The 23,080-nt window shown below is 41.2% G+C and overlaps 1 protein-coding gene and 1 long non-coding RNA gene across 4 annotated transcripts in view; one reads left to right on the forward strand and one right to left on the reverse strand.

Annotated features, from left to right (window-relative positions):
- LOC139314897 (calcium load-activated calcium channel) overlaps positions 1–19,229 on the reverse strand; it is a 188,552-nt gene extending 169,323 nt beyond the window's left edge. For 2 of the 3 annotated variants that reach the window (XM_070940873.1, XM_070940876.1), the window contains exons 1-2: positions 19,125–19,229; positions 13,657–13,734 (exon numbers count right to left, since the gene is read on the reverse strand). In XM_070940873.1, coding sequence (XP_070796974.1) covers positions 13,657–13,734; positions 19,125–19,194 — 148 coding nt within the window. In that variant the 5' untranslated portion in view covers positions 19,195–19,229. Of the gene's footprint in view, positions 1–13,656; positions 13,735–18,807; positions 18,986–19,124 lie in introns of those variants that run through there. The other variant, XM_070940877.1, reaches the window with a different exon arrangement.
- Positions 19,230–19,328: 99 nt separating this feature from the next.
- On the forward strand, positions 19,329–22,123 carry LOC139313731 (uncharacterized). Its single transcript, XR_011600156.1, has 4 exons — positions 19,329–19,476; positions 20,464–20,541; positions 21,325–21,475; positions 21,584–22,123. It is a non-coding gene; the product is annotated as an uncharacterized lncRNA (long non-coding RNA).
- Positions 22,124–23,080: the final 957 nt, after the last annotated feature.

A 23,080-nucleotide genomic window follows, 5' to 3' on the forward strand; every position in this document is an offset into this window, starting at 1 on the left:
AATTTGATTTTATTCTATTTTTTAAATTTTGTATTGTATGTGTTTTTATTGTTTGGCTGTGCACCGCCCTGAGTCCTTCGGGAGTAGGGCGGTATAGAAATCTAATAAAATGAAATGAAGATGAAAATGAAATAAATATTAAGAAAGAAATTTATAAATTGAGGACCTTCGCTGATGATCTGGTTATATTTTTACAGGACCCAAAAATAATATAGAATATTTATTGAGAAAACTGAATGAGTTTGGGACTTTGGCATGTTTCAAAATAAATAAACAGAAAACAACAATGCTGACTAAAAATATGCCTCCTTTGGATAGTGATATATTAAATAAAAAGTTGGGTTTTAGAGTTGAGAAAAAGGTGAAATACTTAGGGGTTATGTTGACAAGTACAAACATAAAACTATTTCAAAATAACTATGTCCCTCTTTGGAGGGATATTAAACAGGATTTTACAAAGATGGGATAAACTGCATTTATCACTATTGGGTAGAATCTCGGTAATCAAGATGAATATCTTACCAAAGATGTTTTTTTTTTAATTTCAGACATTACCAATACTCACAACTAACAATCCATTTAAATAATAGCAGAAGGATATTTCCAAGTTCATATGTCAAGGGAAAAAACCAAGAATTAGATATTAGCTACTGCAAGATGCTAAGGAAAGAGGGGGTTTGGGTCTACCAGATATGAAATTGTATTTTGATGCCTGCATGACCTGGGCAAAAGAATGGGTGAGTCTCCAGAATAAGAGGTTACTCAAACTAGAGGGCCATGAATTAAGGTTTGGATGGCAAGGCTACTTATGGTATGATAAAAATAAAGTTAATGTTGATTTTAATAACCATTTTGTTAAGACGTGCCATACTAAGAGTTTGGAATAAATATAAAACAAGGCTCTCTACGAAGCTGCCTCTTTGGGTGTCACAGTCAGGACGGCCTCCTTTCATTATCCAAGAAAGAAAAAACCCGACTCCATTTTCATAGAAAAAGGTAACTTTTACTGGATAAGAACTGAATGCAGTCAAAGAAAAGCAAGGTCTGAAGCAAAGGCGCGAAAATCACATATAGAAAGCACACACCCCCAACTGTCCAGCGTAAATCATCCAATCCACAAGTTCTCCAGAGGTCAGGTGGGAGCAAACGTCTGGGAGTGTCATCCTCTTGCTATGCCACAACCATTGACCTTGAGACGTTATCAGCTTCAAAGAAAATGCTGCAGCAAAGATTTACTTTCCTTTTCCACCAGCTCGCTTCCCCCTCCCAAGAATTCCAATAGCTTCCCCCTCCCCCCGTTTCATGGCAGCCGAGCAAGTAAGCAATGAAAGAGCGGAGGCAGACTTCCGGTCTGGCGCCGCAGCGCTAGTCGGGGCTATGGCGGGCTCTAACGATCCCGCGGAAACTCCAACTGACAAACCACCGATCGATCGGTCTTCGGACCGACCCTGTCTTGTAGGGATAGGGGGAGACGAGGAGCACCTCGGAAGGCTTAGAGGAACAGGCAAGTTCCTCGGAAGCCAAAGGGAATCCTCGAAGTCGGCGGTGGGGGTAGGCAGCCATGGCGGCTGCCACAAAGCCATGGCGGACCGTGAAAAGAATGTGCAGGAGAGAAGAGGAAAGGAAGAGTTTTTCGAAGCCGGGTGAGTGACACCAACCCAGGCAAGAAACAATGGATTTCTTTTTTAAAAAAAAAAAAATAAGAACCCAAAATTTAAAAAGCGGCTACAGAGATTTGGGGCTTGAAAATTTGACACAGAATAATTAATTGGAAATAAATGACCCATGTTTGAATTTTTTAGTATAATTGATTTGGAAGAATCGGCTTTTATTGAATTAGAAAATTGGATTTTATTTTCCCTATTTTTCTAATTGGAATGGATTGGAGAAACTTTTTTTTTTTTTTTGCTTTTTTTTGGGAGTCAACAACTTTGGAAAGTTAATGAAGAAAGGCAGATGAACGGTTACATTGTAGCTATGGAGTCTGCAGTGACTAAGCGGAATGTGGATTAAAGAGATTTCCCTTCTATTTGGAAAAGAAACACTATGAATGGAATTTTACTTTGGATTATTTTGAAATTAACTTCAGACTTAAGGATTTTGGAGATTCCTGTTCTGTCGCTGGGTGATTTTAAAAAGAAGAAAGAAGAAACACTCTGGATTTACTAGAATTGAAACTAACTGGCCTAGCAAGAAAAAGGTGTGGTGCGAAGAATTTGTTTTTAATAATTTGGAAAATTGGACTCTTTTTTTTGTTGTTGTTTTCTTTGGAGTGGATTGAAGAAATGTTTTTTTCGGAATCTAAACTTGTGAAAGTTAACGAAGTTAATGAAGATTGACAGACGGATGGCTACAAAATTGCCATGAAGTCTGTGGTGACTAAGCAGGAGAGTGGATTGAAGAGATTTTACTTTCTGCTTGTAAAAGAAATATCTTAAATGGCTTTTTACTTTGGATTATTATGATTACTTTGGAATTAACATTAGACTAATGGATTTTGGAAATTTTTATCATATTCTGGGTGATTTTAAGAAAGAAGAAAGATCTTGGACCCTTTCTATAATGGAAATTTACAGACTTAGCACAAAGGTGTGGCGCACGAATACAACACAGGAAGTCGATACATCACGATTGGAGCAGACATTATAAGAGCATTAAAGTGATATATAGCACTTTTAATTTGAATAGGTGAACTTTGAAGTGGAACAGGTGGACAGACAAGAAAAAGAAGAAAGAAAATAGATTAAAACTAAATGTAATTAAATTGTAATGTAATGCTTAAAAGCCTAAAGGAATAAAAGGTTTTGGGTTTTTTTTGGATTAAAACAGGAAGGTTTTTGGAATAATAAAGAAAGAAAATAATAAATGGCAATTAAAATAGGGATTTATATACTAAGTGGTTAAAAATTACAATGAGAAGTGTATACTAATGTGCGATATTTTAAGAAAACCTATTATTTGTTATAATATGCTTCAACTGCAAACAAACTGCATTCAAAGTTATTGAATGAAAATATGAAATACACAGATGATAGAGATAAATTGTGATTTAATTCAACAAATACTGGAAATGATGATTACTATGAAATATAATGAGAATTAATTTTGATGAATATGTTGAGACATAAAGATCAAATAGATAATTATGATGTAAGGGAAAACTAAAATAATGAGGGGAAGGATACTAACTAGATAAGAGTTAGAGACTCAGAGGAAATAAGTGGGGAAATAACTAAAATGCTGGAAATCAGCCAAACAATGGCAGGAGAGCTGGAGGAGACTATGATGTAAATCAGCCAAACATAAAATGCTGGAAATCAGCCAATAAAATGCTGGAAATCAGCCAAAGAATGGAGGGAGTTCTGGAGGAGACTATGCTAGAAATTAGCCAAATAAAATATGCTGGAAATCAGCCAAACAATGGAGGGAGTCTGGGAGAAGATTAGGCTAGAAACTAGCCAAATACAATATGCTGGAAATCAGCCAAACAATGGAAGGAGTTCTGGAGGAGACTATGCTAGAAATTAGCCAAATAAAATATGCTGGAAGTCAGCCAAACAATGGAGGAGTTTGGGAGATTATGCTAGAAACTAGCCAAATACAATATGCTGGAAATCAGCCTATAACGTGGGGAGATCGGGAGGAGATAATATTGGGAATAATCTCAAAAGAGTTGATAACTTGGAAAAGAATAAGCAATATGTTCTTGTGATAAAACTGTGTAATATGTGGGATATTAAATTGGAAAGTTTAAGATATTCTAATTTGATAAAAAGGGTCAAATAATTAAGATGTTGATAAAATTGTGTCTTATAAATTTTAACAAAATGGAGTTGTATTGAAATTGAACTTGATAATTCTGGTGATAAAATTGTAAGGTATATAATTAGAATAAGAGACTAGAATTGTCAGGTTTCGATGTCATCTCAAATAAATTGCACTCCCAAACAATTAATCTTTGCTGAAGTATTCCATTTATTGAGTATGACAGATCTGGCCTCGACTTAAGTTGTAGCCGATACTAACCCTCTGACCCCCAAACCCTTCTCTTTCCGTTCCCCAATTCTCATCTTTTCATTGGCCATCTTCCAAGTCAGTCTCCTCAGCTTCTGACTTCACCCCATAGGAATGTTCCCCCCCACCATCTCATCTCCTAGGGGATATTATCTACAAAGAAATAAGTAGGTGAAAAGTCAAGCCTCGTCTTTTTATGGCAGCATCAGAATGCTGACATCCGGCCCCTCTCCCTTCATTTTTCCAGGGAGGCCTGTTTCAGGGAAAAGAAAAACAAATTAAGTACCGTTAGCCCGTCCGAGGGTGTGTCCCACCCCCTCCCACCTTACCCAGGTGATCTGCATGGAATTTGGCTATAAGGCGATCAGCTTGGATATTTGTCCTCTTCACCCAGGAAGCCTCTGACAAGGGGTAACCCTTCCACTTAATCAAGTATTGGAGGCGCCCCCTATGCCACCTCGAATCAAAAATTCGCTGTACCTCATAGTGAGTATGGCCCCTAACAATCAGGGGCTCGGGGGGGGGGGTCACGTGGCACTGGCCTTAAAGTTGACCCCACCACAGGCTTTAGGAGGCTGCTGTGGAAAACGGGGTGTATCTTCCCTAGTAGCCGGGGCAACCACAGTTGTACTGTAACCGGGTTGATTATTTTTTCTATAGGGAAAGGTCCTATAAATTTCGGGCCCAATTTCTTGCTCGGGAGTCTAAGTCTCAAAAACTTGGTAGAGAGATAAACCTTCTCCCCCACTTGGAATGGTCTTTGGGGAGTTCGGTGCTTGTCTGCTTGTTTCTTATAGGATTGTGCCACCTTGGCCAACGTCCTCTTAACGTTCTCCCAGGTTTCCCTCAACATATCCATCCAATCGGTCAAGCTGACTGAGGAAGAGGGCTCCCTTGGGTACTCTGCATGGGGATGAAATCCATACCACTCACTATTTTAAACGGGGTTAATCCCGTGCTACTGTGGACAGCGTTATTATACGCAACCTCCGCAGACGATAGGAGGTCTGCCCAATTGGACTGTTGGTAGTTGACGTAGCATCTTAAATACTGCTCTATCATGGCATTCAGTCTCTCCACCCTCCCATTGGTGCTCGGGTGAAATGCTGAGCTGAGGCCTTGGGATAAACCTATGGATCGTAGGAACTCCCTCCAAAATTTTGCTGTGAATTGGACCCCTCAGTCGGATGTGATTCTTCTGGGTACTCCATGCAGGCGGTAGATGTGTTTCAGGAACAGTTTGGATAATTGGCGGGCTGAGGGTAGCCCGCTGCAGGGTATAAAGTGTGCCTGTTAGGAGAATAAGCCTATTACAGTCCAGATCACTGTGTTGCCACCACTTCTCGGCAGTTCTACTATGAAATCCATCACAATCTCCTCCCATGGTCTCGTTGGTTCAGCTACTGGTTGCAGCAGCCCGGGAGGGCATCCTGGTTGTCCCTTCATCGTGGCACAGACGGAACAACTTTTTATGTAACTGTCTACGTCCTTTCTCATGTGGGGCCACCAGAACTGTCTCCGTGCTAAGTGCAGAGTCTTTAGGAAGCCAAAATGTCCCGCTGGTTTGACATCGTGGCTCCTCTTGAGGATCAGGATGCGTAGAGTCTGTGGGACATAGAGTTTTGTCCCCTTCCATGCTAGGTCATCCCTTTTTGTCAAGAGGTGTTGATTGTCTCGAAACCAGGGGTCCGCTGCTGTTTCGGTTTTTAGTCTTGTAGTTAAGTCACTTGTAGGTTGGCCCTGCTGGTCACGTCGTTGCTGTCTGATGACTACCTGACCCACTGCTTGGGTGGAGGGGATGATGGCATTCACTACCTGCTCCCGCTCACTGTTGTATTGGGGCATCCGGGAGAGGGCATCAGCCAGAAAGTTCTTCCCCCCTGGGATGTGCTTGAGCTCGAAGTTGAAATGATTGAAGTATTGAGCCCACAGGACCTGCCTGGGCGACAATTTCCGTGGGGTTCTGAGGGCCTCCAGATTCTTATGATCAGTCCAAACTTCGAACGGTTTCTGGCCTCCCTCTAGTAGGTGCCACCAGGTCAACAACGCCCATCTCACCGCGAATGCTTCCTTCTCCCACGACGCCCATCACCTCTCTGTGTCGGTGAGCTTGCAGGAGGTGTAGGCACAAGGCTGTAGATTACCTTGGCTGTTCTTTTGGAGCAGCACGGCCCCCACTGCCACATCGCTTACATATGCTTGGATAACGAAGGGCTGTTCAGGGTCAGGATGCTTTAAGACAGGTTCTTTTGCAAACATCTCTTTTAGTGTCTTGAATGCCCGTTGGCAGGTCAGGTCCCACTGTAGGGGTTGTCCCGGGCAGGGTTTCGTCGCCGGACTCCCTGTCTTTAGGAGTTTCGTCAGAGGTTTGGCAATTCTTGCGAACGAGGGGATGAATTGTCTGTAGAAGTTCGCGAACCTTAGGAAGCTTTGCAGTTGTCTGTGGGTGCGAGGGGGCTGCCATTGTAGAACTGATTGGACTTTGGTTGGGTCCATCTCTATTCCTTCGGTTGATATTCGGTAGCCTAGGTAGTCTAGTCATGATTGGTGGAACTCGCATTTTGACAGTTTGACATACAGGCTTGCCCTCAGCAGTTTTTCCAGCACTTGACGGACGAGGCGTACGTGTTCGTCTATGGTCTCCGTGTAAATGAGAATGTCATCTAGGTAGACGAGGACCCCCTTATAGAGGTGGTCATGTAGAACTTCATTTATCAGCTGCATAAACACCGCTGGGGCTCCCTGTAGCCCAAATGGTATCACCTTGAATTGAAAACTCCCCATGGGGCAGTTGAATGCTGTCTTCCACTCGTCTCCTTCCCTGATGCATATTCGGTAGTAGGCTTCGCGGAGGTCTAGTTTGGTGAAAACCTTCCCCTTGGCCAGGTGGGCTAGCATGTCTTTCATGAGGGGGAGGGGATATAAGTTGTGTACGCAGACCGCATTGATAACTCGAAAGTCAACTGCCAGACGCATAGAGCTGTCTTTCTTCTCTTTGAAAAGGACCGGTGCTGCGACTCGCGGTTTGGCTGGCTCAATGAAACCCCTTTGTAGGTTCTTGTCTATGTAGTTTCGCATTTCTTGCATTTCACGGGGCGTCATGGCATACAATTTAAGTTTAGGTAGTTTTGCCCCAGGGATGATTTCGATGGCGCAGTCAGCATCGCGGTAGGGGGGATAGGACGTCACACTCGGCCTCGCTAAATACCTCTGCAAGGTCTTGGTACTCTTTTGGGATCTGTTCTGCTTCATGGGAGCTGTCCGATGTGCCCCCAGCTGCTTCACAGTGCCCTTTGGGAGGGGCCCTTGTGTCGGCGCCATCTTCTTTTGTTCAGGCGGGAGAAGGTGGGGCTCGAGTGTGGGGGGCGTCTGTCCTGGTTGGAGCGGCAGAGGTTGGGGCCGCTTTGCTATCCTCAATCTGCGGGTCCCCTCTTGCCACCAGATGATTGGACCCCATTTGTCCAGCCACAAGAGTCCCAGTATTACTGGGTCTGTCATCTTAGGGGCTATTATGAACCAAATCATTTCCCAGTTCCAGCCTCACTGGCTCAGTCAAGTGTGTGGTGTAAGTTCCCCCCACTAAAGATCCATCAACTTGCTCAAATCGAATTGGGTGTTTGAGCTTTTTAGCTCAGATCCCCAATTTTAGGACTGTGGGTAGGTTGACCAGGCACCTTGTGCTGCCAGAGTCTATTAGGGCTTGGAAAGTCCTTTGGGTCCCTGTTTTCGGGGCTGTTAGGCGTATGGGGAAAAGAAAAGGATGGACGGGTCCACTCACCATCGGGTCGTTTTCACTTTCATCCTCGCTGTCATAAGATTCGGGGAATTGATCTCCCTCATCTGGGATTCCTCGTTTCGGTCAGGTGAGCGAAGACCTCCGGGCCCTCGGGAGCTTTCCGTGGCACATGGGTGGCGCGTTTGGGCCCTCGCTCTGGTCGTGCCTTGGGCGGTGGATCTGGTCTCGGTCTAGGGGTTCCACACATTGCTGCCAGGTGACCAATCCCCCCGCATCTGTAGCACTTCAGCGGGCTCTGTGGGACTGGCCAATGGGTGGGCTGTGGTGCTGCAGTTCCTCGTCTACTGGGTGGCCTCTGGTCCGGTTGGCCTCTCTCCTTGCTATCTGGTTGCTTCGACGTGTCGTTGGCCCGCAACCCTCTGTCGACTTTTATCGCTACCCGGAACCATTTGGAGACTCGGTTCGGGATGTCTCAATAAGCGGTCACTTGGGCAATTCTCTCATCTAGGCTTGTCCTCAAGAAGTACACCAGCAGTCACTCCGGTAGGGGAGGCAGGGTCCCAATGACTCTCCTGAATTCACGGATATGCTCTCTGATGGGCTTCCCCTTCTGCATTAGGTTTCTGAGCTCGCCCTCCACATAGGGGTCCTCCTCTGCCTCCTCGAACTGGGCTCGTAGTAGTTGTAAGAACCTGTCTGAGTCTTGCAGTTGGGGGGCCCTGTTCTTGTAGAGGGCTGCTGACCATCTCCTTGCTTTTCCCTCCAACCCTTCGGAAATGGCACTCACTGGGGCTCTGGGAAATGGGTAGAGGTGTCGATAACGCTCTATGTAGATCTCAGCGGTATCGAGAAATTGGGCTAGGTGGTCTGGGTCGCCATCGAACTTCCCTCTGAACCGGGGTGGCTCCTCCCTCGCTGCCCTCTCCTCCCAGTGCGGGGCTCTGTAAGTCTGGCCTCGGTGCTGATGGTCCTCTTCCTCATCTCTCATTCTAGGGTAGGGAGGTGCTGTCCCATCTAGGCTGCTCTGCTTGCTGGGCCAGGGGGGAACCCATGGATGCATTTTTGGGCTCCTTCTCCTTCTGCTAGGGAGGGGGGAAGGGCTGCACTTCAGCCTACGGCCTCTCTCTTCCTTTGGTCTGCATGATGGCTCCTCCTCCCGAAGGATGGCACGGTCAAATTTCTCCTTCAATTCATCTATGGGGCTATCGAATGGCATCCTTGAAATTTCTTGGTGCCTGGCCCATATACAGTCTGCCCTCCCAAATTCACTTTGGGGTTTCCCCTTCTCCTGCACGTTCAGGAAAGGAAACTCAACCTCTGCAGCTTTTGGCAAAACCCCCGAGTACTTATCTGCCTTCTTCTTGGCTTGCAGCACCATCGTCTGACCTTGGCTATCTTGCAACTTTGCCGGGGGAGACGGGCAGGGTTGAGATTTTGTGACTTCCAAGCTGGCTGGAATCAAGACTGGCTCTTTTCCAGTTGCTTGAATAAAACTTTCTTCAGCCATGGCGTCAGTTGAATATCTCCATTCACTCCGTACGTCAGGGAGGGAACGGGAGGATTGGATGTCAGCCAGCTTGGCTTGGAAAGGAGTATCGGCTATCTGTCAGGTTTCGATGTCATCTCAAATAAATTGCACTCCCAAACAATTAATCTTTGCTGAAGTATTCCATTTATTAAGTACGACAGATCTGGCCCCGACTTAAGTCGTAGCTGATACTAACCCTCTGACCCCCAAACCCTTCCCTTTCCGTTCCCCAATTCTCATCTTCTCATTGGCCATCTTCCAAGTCAGTCTCCTCAGCTTCTGACTTCACCCCATAGGAATGTTCCCCCCCACCATCTCATCTCCTAGGGAATATTATCTACAAAGAAATAAGTAGGTGAAAAGTCAAGCCTCGTCTTTTTATGGCAGCATCAGAATGCTGACAAGAATATTGTTAATAACTATTTGGATATTGATGAGATATAGATACAGAGATAATGAGTTGAAATTTAATTTGAAGCTAAAACTGTATTGATATATTAGATTTGTTTAGATGAAAATGTTAAAATTTCATGTTTAAATTTGTTTTTTTTTTCTGTTTTAAATTTTCAAAAGATGTAATGGAAAAGTGGAATAGAGCGTGTTAAAAGAATGTAAGATTGTTAACCATCTGTGACCGGATCGAAACGCTGTTCTTGAAAGTTATATTTTATGTTTATGTTTGGAAAAAAATTAAAAAATATTTACAAAAAAGAAAAAAAAAAGAAAGAGCGGAGGCTGACATTCGACCCTCCTGCAGAAGAGACATTATTCCTACAAGAAACCAAAATGACATAAAACAGATGATCACAGAAATAAAGCATGACATAAAATCAGATTAAGGTTTATCAGGATATTTGGAGTGAAACTATTGTACTTTCTTTGGAGTTCGAATATCTTGTTTATTCACCCATTCAGCCTTAGATAATGGGAAATGTTTCCAGGCCACCAAATACTGCTTTCTAGAGTCTAATATTTCCTTGACCTCAAAATGCTGTTCCCCTTCAATTATATGGGGACAGGAGGAGGTTCTTGGTCTGGACGTAAAAGAGACGAACACTCCGGTTTTAGCAAACTGACATGAAACACCGGATGAATTCGCCGCAAATTTTTTGGTAACTCCAATTGTACTGTGACTGGGTTTATGATCCAAACTACCAGAAAAGGACCCACATACTTGGGTCTAAGCTTTTTTGACTTTTGGGTAGTTTGCAAGTATTTGATGGAAAGGTAAACCATATCACCAACTTTATAATTTTGTGCTTGAGCCCTCTTTTTATCGGCTTGGGCTTTATGAGCCAGATGTGCTTCATCCAGTGCCTTGCGAGTTACTGACCTAGTGCCATCCAATCAACCAAGGAGGGGTTTGTGGTTTTTCCTGAGGCAACTCTGGAATGAGCACAAAATCTTGGCCAGAGGCCACCTTGAAAGGGGTAAACCCTGTGCTGCTGTGTATGGAGTTATTATAGGCCACCTCTGCAAACGGCAGGAAATCTGCCCAGTTATCTTGCTGATAATTTATGTAACATCTCAGATATTGTTCTAATACAGAATTGGTTCTCTCACAAGCCCCATTAGTCTGGGGGGGGCGGAGCTTAAACCTTGGGCGGAGCCTATCAACCCTAGGAACTCTTTCCAAAAATGGGAGGTAAATTGAACTCTTCTATCCGAAATTATACGTTCTGGAGCGCCATGTAACCTGTATACATGTTAGACAAACATTTTTGCAAGTGTTGTTGCAGAAGGGATCTTGGGACATGGGATGAAATGCACTTGTTTAAAAAACAAATCAGTAACCACCCAAATAACTGTGTTCCCCCCACTTTCGGGCAATTCTACAATAAAATCCATGGAAATTTCCATGGGAGCAAACATCTGGCAGTGTCATCCTATTGCTATGCCATGACCTTTGACCTTGAGTCGTTATCAGCTTCAAAGAAAACGCTGCAGCAAAGATTTACTTTCCTTTTCCACTGGCTCGCTTCCCCCTCCCAAGAATTCCAATAGCTCCCCCCCCCCCCCGTTTCATGGCAGCCGAGCAAGTAAGCAATGAAAGAGCGGATGCTGACAGTCACCACAGGAAGTTCTTTTTAGAAAAAAAATGGTGGCAAAACCAGACTGGCTGACATATAGTAAAATTTTATCTCTCAACTCTGGTGACCCAATATTAAAGCTGAGGGAAGAACTTGAATCGGAAGGTTATGTTTGCCAGTGGTTTACTTATCAACAACTGAAAGAAAGGTTTAAACTGGATAAAAGGTGTTATGGATTTGACTTTGTTAAAAATGAATTGGAAATTTCATTATGTGGTAACGATGAACATATTATTGCTAAGATCTATAAAATGTTATTAAAATTGAATTTGGAAAATGAATATGTAAAACATTGCATGATTAAGTGGACAAGGAATTTTGGATATAATGTGATGCTTAAACAATGGGAAAATATGTGGACGAAGGTTTTAAAATTTACATTAAATTATAATCTAAAACAAAATTTCTGTAAGATGATGTATCGTTGGTATTTAACACCAGATAAGTTATGTAAGATATATAAAGGTTTGTCAAATGAATGTTGGAAGTGTAAAAGTAAAGAAGAGACTTTTTATCATCCATGGTGGACATGTGATAAAGCAAAAAAATTTTTGGAGTATGATTCATATTTTAATACAGAAAATTTTGAAACTGGAGATAAAAATGAAACCAGAACTTTTCCTTTTGGGCCTAATGGAAAAAGAAGTGGAGAAAAAAATTGGAACTTTGTTACTATATATGTTGACAGCAGCCAGACTATTGTATGTACAAAAATGGAAGGACCAAATTCCTACCATGAACGAATGGTTGTAGAAGTTGATGGAGTTGGCTGAAATGGCAAAATTGACTACTTTGATTAAAGAAAAGAACATACCATATTTTTCGGAGTATAAGACGCTCTGGAGTATAAGACGCACCTTAGTTTTTGGGGAGGAAAATAAGAAAAAAAAATCTGCCTCTGCCTACCAGCATGTATCGGTATTCATCTGGCTAGCATCCTGTCAGTGTGTGAGAATTGAGGGCTGTTTGAAAACTGAAACAGTATTTGCTGTGTGAGCAACAAGGAGACAGCGAGGAGCCTGGGTGTGGCTTAGCTCAACTGTTCTGTACTAAAGCTGCATGCTGTGCTGAGCTCTTAAACTAAAACTGAAACTCCTCTCCTCTGCTTGTTTTGCTTGTATTTACTACTATGTTGGAAAACCTGCTTTTGGTATTGTATATTTACTTCATGTGTTATATAAAGAGAAGTTATTGAATCCTGCTGAATCAGTTACTTGTGTGTGCTTTCTGGATATGATTGCAGCTGCAAACTCTGACACGTCCTTGCAGCAAATAGCGAACAGCCAGGTCAGCTTCAGCACATTATTGCAGCCTGATTCAGCATGAGCAGCTGATTGGCAGGTGGATCGGCCTCCCGGAATACCCCCAATCAGCTGTTCCAGGTTTAGGGATTGCCACAGACCATCGCCTCCTCCGTGCCTCACGTTTTTGGCCTCGTGGGCTGGGCTACATTCAGTGTATAAGACGCACCCAAATTTTCACCCTCTTTTACGGAGGGAAAGGTGTGTCTTATACTCCAAAAAATACAGTAAGTACTTTTGTTTCCACACAGAGGCCACTTCTGAACTTCGTGCTTGATGCAGAAAAGAATGAAACTCTTAACTCTAGGTTTTACAGATTAGGCTGATAAATCTTTATAGAAATGACTTGTTCATACTATTATGGAAAAGCAAAAAGTAGTGATTTGATGTTAATGCCTTATTTTACTGTAACAGAGAGTTGAAAGTCAATGCTTCTTTTTCTCTCCCCCCTCCATCTTTCCTCACTTCTCTTCTCTATTTCCCTCCCCCCTCCATTGCTTCTCTATTTACTTTTGTATTTTACAACACTTTATAACTCAATAAAAATGTTAAAACTCAAAAAGTGCAGTTTATATGCCAGTCTTTCACCTTTGCTGGGTATTGTTTTATTTACCACTGCTTTGCAACATGTATCTCACTTGGGGAGGATTGGCTGCTAGGGTTATTGCATATAGATCACAAACCAACCACAAAGATTTATAACTACAACTCAGCCTAGTAAAGAATGTAACTCAGCCTTATATAATAACGTAGCAATAGCAACAGCACTTAGACTTATATCTACTTCACAGTGTTTTACAGCCTCTCTAAGCGGTTTACAGTGTCAGCATATGGTCCCCAACAATCTGGCTCCTCATTTTACCAACCTCGGAAGAATGGAAGGCTGACTCATCCTTGAGCTGGTGAGATTTGAACTGCTGGTAGGCAGCAGTCATCAGAAGCACCTGCATACTGCATTTTAACCACTGTATTTGCAAACATACTCACATTTTTTACTCTGTTTCTCCACTTCTGCTTTCAGTCTTTTATACTTATCTGTTCTATACACCAGAACCCATGTTATGCCTGAAATAAACATAAGACGGAAAAAGTTGTACAACTGGGCAGAAACACATAAAAATCTTCAGACCAGTTGATTCTATCAGTGGGACAGAACATCCAAGGCATTTTTTTTCCATTTTGCATTAATTGGGGTTAACCCTAACCACTTAAAATATTCAAAGTCCGCTCTCATAAATTTAAAACTCAACTCCGTGTCTCCTTTACTTTTGGACCGCAGCTAACATTCTGCAATGCAAAGCCTGATGTGGCCCTTGAACCAATCTTAGTTATTCGTATCTGGCATAGCAAGAACCTTGATTATTTAGTGAGAAGAAAGTCTCACAACTGCTCAATGTTTTACGATTCCATGCAATTAATTTTCCTACCTGTAGTATTATGAAACAATAATTTTAAATTTACAATACAATAAAATGAGGAAGAAGCAAATGCAACTTCTCAGGTGAAAAGTCCCAGTTATTTGTTGATATTTATATGTTCAGTAAATAGTTTTTACTTGTATTAGAATATTTGCAGTCCATCTCACTATTTCAAAATTGGGTTGTAAAGGAGATCTTGAAAATTCAAGATAGCATTTGGAAGGATTTATGGAAGTATCCTTTGATTCTCTGCCCCAACTTTTAAAAATAAAGGTACTATTTTGGTGCTATTTTGAACCTGAGTAAGATTTTCTAGTGCATACTTTTCGAAATTATAAAAAAATAAAGGAAGCACTGATAGATCAGACCATTATTTCATATAGTAACCAGCAAGGGCTTTCCAAGATGCTCCACTAGCTATTAAAGTGAGACCATCAATAAAATGATGCCAACACTCTGGTTGAAATTATCTAGTTATCATTGCTGTAAAACTATGAGAAACAACCAAGCACTTTTCTCTGGTGCCTAACTACAGTTTTAGGCAAAAGCTTATTGCACACACACCCCTCACACAATTAATTAATTGCACACAATTAAGCAGAATTGCTGAATGGAGAGGAAAAGGTCCAACCCACTTCATAAATATGAAGTGAATTATTTTTTGCCATCTTGATTTAGTTTTCCCCTACAAATTAATACTTAACCATAAATTAATAATGTCTCTTCCAGAATATACAATTCTATTCTATCTCTCATTCATCCTGACAGACTTCCAGCTTCAAGATGTGCTGGGGACTTCCGCTTGGCTCCGCAAGCTTTGAAGACACTCTTTTACGAGCGCCCGATCCCTGGTTCTGTAAAAGCCCCAGAACAGCCGAAAAACTGCTGTCTGGAGGCTTGGAACCCTCTCCCCGGGCAAAGGGGAGAGAGAAGAGTTGACAGGTGGAGGTAGAGCCCCCCAAGTGCGCTAGGAGAAATCCTGGGGCACAAAGGGTGTGGGCTCCCTATAGAAGCCTGTCAAGCTACTCCGGACCAGAGACGACTCCGCTAAAGCGGAGCTAGAAGCTGCGACCAAAATCTGCTGAAAATCAACGGGGGGGGGGGGACTTTTAACATCTTTACTTTGATAGCAGACAGAGCAAATCAGGAGAAAACAAAAGGAAAATTTGCAAGTAACACTTTAACTCCGCTTTTAAATGCAGAAAATGGCGCCTGAGGGCGGGAGGAGGAAACTACCAGGGAAAGTGCTTGTTAAAGCTTGTTAAAGTTTGCAACAGTGATACAGCTACTGGATTACACCCTAAGAAAAAGTTTTAAAGGGGAAGCAGCCAGGAAAAGAATTTGGTATTGAGGAAAAGAATTTGGTACTGATTTTAACTAAAATCTGGTTTTTATACTGTGTGGAAAAGAGTTGAATTGTTGTCCTGATAGCTGGATAAATACAAAGTGGCTGAAATATGGCTGACAACAGGGCTGGTGAATCAGCAAATTCCCAAGCCGTGACTGTCCAGGCTTTTCAAGAACTTCTAGACTTTTTTACTTCAGCCTTGTTGGATACAATCGAAAGGGCTTTTTCAAAAAACAGCTCGGGAAAATATAAGCAGTTGTTAGAGGGACAGCAGGAAATTATTCAGAGAAATTTGTTTTTGGAAGATCAGGAGATGGACAGGATTAAGACACTAGCTGGTACAGTTGAAACAAAGGTTTTGGTGGACGTTTCCATACCAAGAGCCTTGGTAGTACAGTGGTTTAATGCACCCTGTTATTAACACAGCTGCCTGCAATTTCTGCAGGTTCGAATCTTACCAGGCTCAAGGTCGACTCAGCCTTCCATCCTTTCTAAGGTAGGTTAAATGAGGACCCAGTTTGTGGGGGCAATAAGCTGACTTTGTATAAATATACAAAAGTATGAAGGCTATTGCTTAACGCATTGTAAGCCGCCCTGAGTCTCCGGAGAAGGGCGGCATATAAATCAAATTAAAAATAAATAAATAAAATAAATAAAAAATGACAGAAAAGCAACAAATAGTTTCTTTATTGCAAGCTGGCAATCTTTATGGCAACAAATTTTGGCTATATGGACAAAGAAATGGACTGAATGATTATACAAGCAAGAAGAGACGAAATGGGGATTTCAAGTTAGAAAACGCGCATCAACCTCAAATCACCATTTTAAAAGTTTCAAAAATAAAACTGGGGGGGACTGTTGACAGAATTTATAAAAAAAAAGGATTGGAAAAAATATAGAAAGAAGAGAAGAACAGAAGATTAAGGAAGATATCTACCTGTGGATTTTGAAATTGGCATCGGGCAAATATGTGTTTTAATGGCATTAAGAGATTTTTAAAATGTTTTAACATAAGGTTATATTATTTTACAAGATATATGAGATAAATTGTATAAGCTTTTAAGATGTCTAACCCTTTGAAGCGAAGAGGATTAATGTTAAATTCCGAATTTTATTGCAAAATGATAATTAGTTTTGGATAGTTAAGGGTTGCTCTCTAAAAAGTTAGAAGTATTAAGACGGTTAATTGAAAAATTGAAAGACACCCTCCTGTAGATTCTGAAATTTATATTTGGTAAATAAGTGCTTTAAAGGTATTAAGAGATTTTTAAAATGCTTAACATAAGACTATATTATTTTAAAAGATATATGAGATAAAATGTGTAAGATTTTAAGATGAAAAAATTTTTTTTTCTTTTTTTCTGGAATAGAAATGGAATTTATTCATGATTTCTACTGTTTGTAAGACTGCTAAAGTATCAGATTATACATCAAGAAAAAGTTTTTTCTTTTTCTTTTTTATAAGTAGGAAGAATGAATTTAATTTAATTGGTTTTGAGAATTTATATTTATTTATTTATTATTTTATTTATTTGTTTCAATTTCTATACCGCCCTTCTCCAAATAGGACTCAGGGCGGTGAACAGCCAAAGTAAAAAACAGGACATACAAAATTTAAAAACAGTTTAAAATAATTAAATATTGTGGCCATAAATTAAAACAACCCAATTTAAAATCAATTAAAAATTTAACTCAAGCCAGCCCAGCTAGTTGAAATAAATAGGTTTTCAGGGCCCGACGAAAAAAGGGAGGTTGATGAATTGGAGCAAGGGAGTTAAAGAACATGCAGGAGTTTTGAACTTTATAATTTGTTAGTTTATTTTAGTATATGTTTGTTAGATGCTATACCCTGTTTTTGCTCTGGGAAGTCAGGGTGGGGTGGGGAGGGGGGGATAAGGGATGGGGGGGAAAGGTGATGAATAGAGAAATGTTTTAGTAGAAGAAAGTATATTCTATGAGTAGAATACAGGAGTTGCTCAGACACTAAAGGAGGAAAATATTTCACAGCAAAAAAGTTAGAAAGGAGAGAGGAGGAGGGGGTAGGAGGAGGAGAGGGAGGGTGAGGAATGGAAGAAAGGAGAGGAGGAAGGGAAGGGAAGGTGATAGGGGTAGGAGTGAAGGCAAGAAGGGGGAAAAGAAGAGAGAAGTGGGGGAAAGGGAAAGGAAGTAGGATGAGGTGGGAGAAGAGGTAGCAGAAAGTAGGAGACAAGAGGAGGGAGGGAAGGGAAAGAAAGGAGGAGAAGAAGGTTTGTTGTGGAATGAGGGAAGAAAGAGAAGAAGAGCAACTCCGAATGTAATTAAAATGTCTTATTTTAATGCTTTCTTTAAGGGAAACATGTATATGTAGGATTTCTTATGTATAAGAAAATGTACAATTTATGTGGGGAAGGGGAAAGGGTGGGGGGGAGAAAATTGTTTGAATTTCTTATAAAACTTTTCAATAAAAAAAAAAAGATGTGCTGGGGAATTCAGGCAAAAATACTGGGTTATTGCTGCTATCCAGTAATGGTTACATAATACAGTTGAATCTTGTTATTCATGGATTTGCCTAATAGCTACAATTTATTTGTAACCACAAAATCAATACCCATGGCACTTTAGTCATTCACAGGCATGAAGAGTGTGTGTGTGGGGGGGGGGGGAATCGAGTTGCCCAATGCACAGATTTGCTATTTTGGTGTTTGTGGAGATTTTACAGAACAGAACTAATCAGAATTACTGTAATCTGGTCACTAAGCCTCTACAAAGACACATCCCATGGCTCCCAAGACAAAACTCACTGCTTTCTCCTTGCTCCAGCTTCCACTTATATTTATCAGTGATAACATTTTGATCTTGAACAGATTGGCTGATAGACAAAGGGTACTGTAAACAAAATGCATTGTGAATGACATTGTCCCATGTTAGGGAAAAAAAACACTTTTAAAGATGGTGTGAAGCCATGTGTTTTAGACAGATCTGGGAAGACTTTTCTGAGATTTATTTTCTGTAAAATGCAGAGTGCTGATTTCTTATTCATTATAACATCAGCTATTGGTGTAATTGGCATGCCACATTTAATAGTCTTCTGGTATAAAGTTATGGGCTGGATGTGATTCAATGATTTTGAATATTGAGCATAAAATTAGACTTGTGTGTTTATCATGAAGGTTAGAAAAATACATTTAATTCTGCACTTTTGTCATGTACATATTAATGTGGATATTTCAATTGTAACAATTTTGACCGACAGAATTAATATAATATTTCTAACTTTTTTAGCTTCAAGCAATGGATCAAGGAATTCAAATATGACCATTTTAATCATCCCTGGCAAAATAAGCCACCAAGGTTCTGAGGTGGAATTCAGGTGGGCACCACTTTCTGAATCACCTGAGAAGTCATCCAGCACCTTCCTGATTCCCATCCCCATTCCGTTGTCCTTTGGACTGCAAGGCAAGCATTCACTTCCACTCCCTCGACGTAAAAGAATCGGAGCCCCTATAACTATCCTGCCAGTTTCTGGACAGAAGTGCAAAATCCACTCTAGCATGATCATGGAATACCAATACCAACTGAATGTGCACCAAGTTGCAACAAATACAATTAAAATTGATTAAAGGAAGATGACCCTAACTGTAGCCCCCATCCTGCTCTCCGTCCTTTTCACTTGGAGAGAAACTGATTCTATCCTCCTTTTCCGCACTCACCCTCCGCTAACAAAGCGGTGCAGACCGAAATGAAAACAATAAGGATAGTATCAGCGAACATAGTAGTCATCTCGCAGATCTAACGGCAACAGCTCCTTTCCGGAAACTAGGCCTAAACGGAAACTAGAGAATATCGACACATACGTCCTAGACAGTGCGTAACTTCCGAGTTTACCGGAACTCTCTGCAGGACCAGTGCTCTTTTCCGGCGCATGCTTTCCTATTTGAGTTCGGAAGATATTCGAGCTCGGCTGGTTCCGGGAATAACAAGAGAGGGAGCTGTCCGCAAAAGTGGGGTGAGGGGTAATGTGTACAAGTGTGGAGGCTTGGCATCAGGGTAGCAAGAGTGCAGGTGAGGTTGAGGAGCCTATTACATTAAGGGGATGAGTCTTGGAGGTTGCAAGGCGCACGTTATACTGCACTAGTGAAGCCACACTTGGAATACTGGGTCCACTTATGGTTACTATGATACAAAAAATATGCTCCTAGAAAGTTCAGAAAGGGTCTAGAAGCTAAACTTTATGATGAACGGTTAAGGGAGATAGATATGTCTAACCCAGAGGTCTTCAAACTTGGCAGCTTTTAAGACTTGTGGACTTCAAGCTATGCTAGTTGGAGAATTCTGGGAGTTGAAGTCCACAAGTCTTAAAGCTGCCAAGTTTGAAGACCTCTGGCCTAATATCAAAGAGAAGGATTAGGAAATGACATCTAATACTTGACACATTGACATCTAGATAGTGACATCTAGTACTGTCTTCCAGTACTTGAGGGGCTGTCACAGAGGAAAGGGGATTAATTTATTCTCCAGAGCACCAAAGGGCAAGATAAGAAATAATGGGTGGAAGCTTGTTAAAGAGTGATCCAGCCTAGAACTAAGGAGAAATTTCCTGACAGAACAATTAATCAGTGGAATATCTTGCCTTTCAAAGTTGTGGCTGCTCCATTGGAGGTTTTCAAGAATATGCTGGACAGCCATTTGACTGGGATGGTATAGCAGAGATGTCAAACTGGCAGCCCATGGGCTGAATGTGTCACACGCAGGCCACACACATCCCAGCTCTGCAAAGGGAAAACATTGTGAAACATGATGGCAATGTGACATGGCAAGTTTGACACCTGTGGTATAAGGTCTCCTGCCTTAAGCAGTGGCTTGGGCTAAAAGACTTCTGATTCTATATTCTCTCTTCTATGACTTCCAGGCAGTGTGATGCAACTGTCTAAGCAGATCCACCCTCACCTTTTAAAAAAGTGGAGCTTGGCAGTAAGGTAGTTACTGATGTGAGGTCACTTCAGACCCTATAATTTTATGATTTTGTTGTGTTCTATGCACCCCCTCTAGTTTTGCAAAAGAGTCCTTTGGACAGCAGATTAAAAGGCGAGGGAGAAGGCAAGAAAGATGCTGGATTTAGGGAATGAGGTACCTGAAACAAATAATTTTGCAATTTCAAAAAGTTAAAGAAAAAAACTGATTGTCTTTCTTAAATGTAATTCTAATGAAGAAGAGCTGGTTGAAGAGATATAAACAAATGGAATTTTTGCATATATATACTGAATACTGGTATTAGGATAGCCAATTTCAAAAGATGTAGAGAAGTATATGCAAGTCTACTTGACTTTCAGGTAAAAGGGAGCACAGGAGAGTTGGGAACTTCTGAAAATGAAGATACTAGAAGTATGTTTATCCCCCATTCCAATGAGACGGAACAGTTTAGAAAACTAATGTATATGCAGTTTCAACAGTTTTAAGAGTGAAAGGACCAGAATAAAATATTAACTATAATCACAAAAGAGTTGTATTAGGAAGCAGCTATTGCAGGAAAACAATATTATAAGCTCAAAAGAAATTCAGACTTTAAAAAGAAAAAAATGTCAGTAGAAAAAGAAAGAAGTGGGCTCGTTAAAGGATAGTAATAAATGAAGGTCATAGGAGTAATGAACCAAGGCGATAGTTTGGGAAACAAATGACTGCCATGATTCCAGGAACAGGCCAATTATACCAGAGTCTCAATTTTTTTAAAAAATGTTAAAGATTAACAGTGGATGTGTGTCAAATGTGCAGGAAGGCTGATGGAGAGTCCCAAAGCATGCCCTGTTCCTTTTGCTACATCAAGTAAAGTTTACACTGGTAAAGTTGCCTTATTGTACCTTATCCATCATCTTGCCACATGTTTCAACACTTCTGCCCCCTCTTTCTATCAAGATCTTTGATAAACTGAAATCAGAATACAGAATAAAAGAATTGGAAGGGACCTTGAAGATCTTCTAATCTAACCCCTATATTATTCTGGATACGTGGCTGTCCAAACTCTTCTTAAAAATCTTCAGTGATGGAGCACCCACAACTTCTGGAGGCAAGCTGTTCCACTGATTAATTGTTCTTACTGTCAGAAAATTTATCCTTCCTAAGTTGGATCTCTCCTTGATAAGTTTTCATTTGTTATTTCTTGTTCTGCCCACAGGTGTTTTGGAGAATATGTGGACCCCCTTTTCTCTGTGACATCCCCTCAAATACTGGAAGACTGCTATCATGTGACCCTTAGTCTTTCTCTTCATTAGGCATACCCAGTTTCTTCAACCTTTTATGTTTTAGCCTCCAATTCCCTAGTTATCTTTGTTGTTGTTCTGTACACTCTTTCTAGAGCCTCAACATTTTTTTTGTACTGTAGAGACCAAAAGGGTATGCAGTATTCCCACTGTGCTTTTACCAAAATAGTATAAAATGGCACTTACACTTCAGGAAACCTTGATACTATCCCTCTGTTTGATGCAACCTAGGACTGCATTGGCTTTTTTTTTTTGCAGCTGCAGCACACTGCTAGCTCATACTTAAGTGGTTGTTCACTTGGACTCCTAAATCCTTCTCACAATTACTGCTGTTGAGCCATATACAATCTATAGTTCTTTTGATTTTTCTAGACAAAGTGTAGGACCTTTCTTTCTCCTCTGAATTGCATTTTGTTGAATAGGGCTAGGTGTTCAAGTATCAAGCAAATGTATGAGAAATAAATGGGATAACAGAAAATATTTGTGGGCCTTATACCTATTCCCAATATTCTATCTTGTAAAACCATTGCTGGGCCTTCCAGGAAAAGGAAGATAGTGAGCAGTGAATTCCCCCCCCCCCTATTTTTAGTGACAAATTCCAGGTTCTGTAGTTTTCTCCGACTTCATGTAAATTTCAAAATGTCTTATGTACTTGAGAAAACATTACATATACACCTAAAAAGAACATGTACCAGTGTATGGTAGCAGCGTGGTATATTATACTGCAGTTCTACATTTTTCTACATCCCAAAGCCTGCAAAATCAACATGAAGAAGCATAAGTTAGATAATGGAAAATGGAAAACCCGTATTGGCATGGATCTAAACCGGCAGCAATAATTTCCCAACTACTCTCTGCTTAATGAGGACTACGGATTCTGCATTCTCTATTGGAATGACGAGGCTCATCTGTGCAATCCGTCTGGGGTAAGAAGTGGAGAGAAGCAGGGGTGAAATGCTCCCAGTTCAGACCGGCTCGGGCGAGTGGGTAGCGATGGTGGCGGGCAGTTCGGAGAACCGGTAGCAAAAATCCCTGTCCCTGTCCCCCATGCCCAGCTGAGCCACACGATCACCAGAGCCTTTTTTTTCTTTTACATGGCTCTGACGAGCCAAGCTCTGACGATCCCACCTGAGTTGCCTGCTAATCAACTAATTAATTAAATAATTTTAATTAAATTTAACTGGATTTTAATTTACATTTAAATTTAAATTGTTGAATTTTATTCTTTGTAAGCCGCCCTGAGTCCTTCGGGAGAAGGGCGGCATATAAATTGCATAAAATAAAATAAATTAAATAAATAATCAGGCAACTCAGCTTGGATCGCCAGACCCATATAAAAGAAAAAAACTTTTTTCCTTTTAAATGGCTCTTGACGATCCAAGCTCTGACCCCAGCTGAGTTCCCTGCTAATC

This window comes from Pituophis catenifer, unplaced genomic scaffold (genome assembly GCF_029215685.1).
Source record: "Pituophis catenifer annectens isolate HBS135680 unplaced genomic scaffold, rPitCat1.0.hap2 SCAF_3, whole genome shotgun sequence".
Lineage (NCBI taxonomy): Eukaryota > Metazoa > Chordata > Lepidosauria > Squamata > Colubridae > Pituophis > Pituophis catenifer.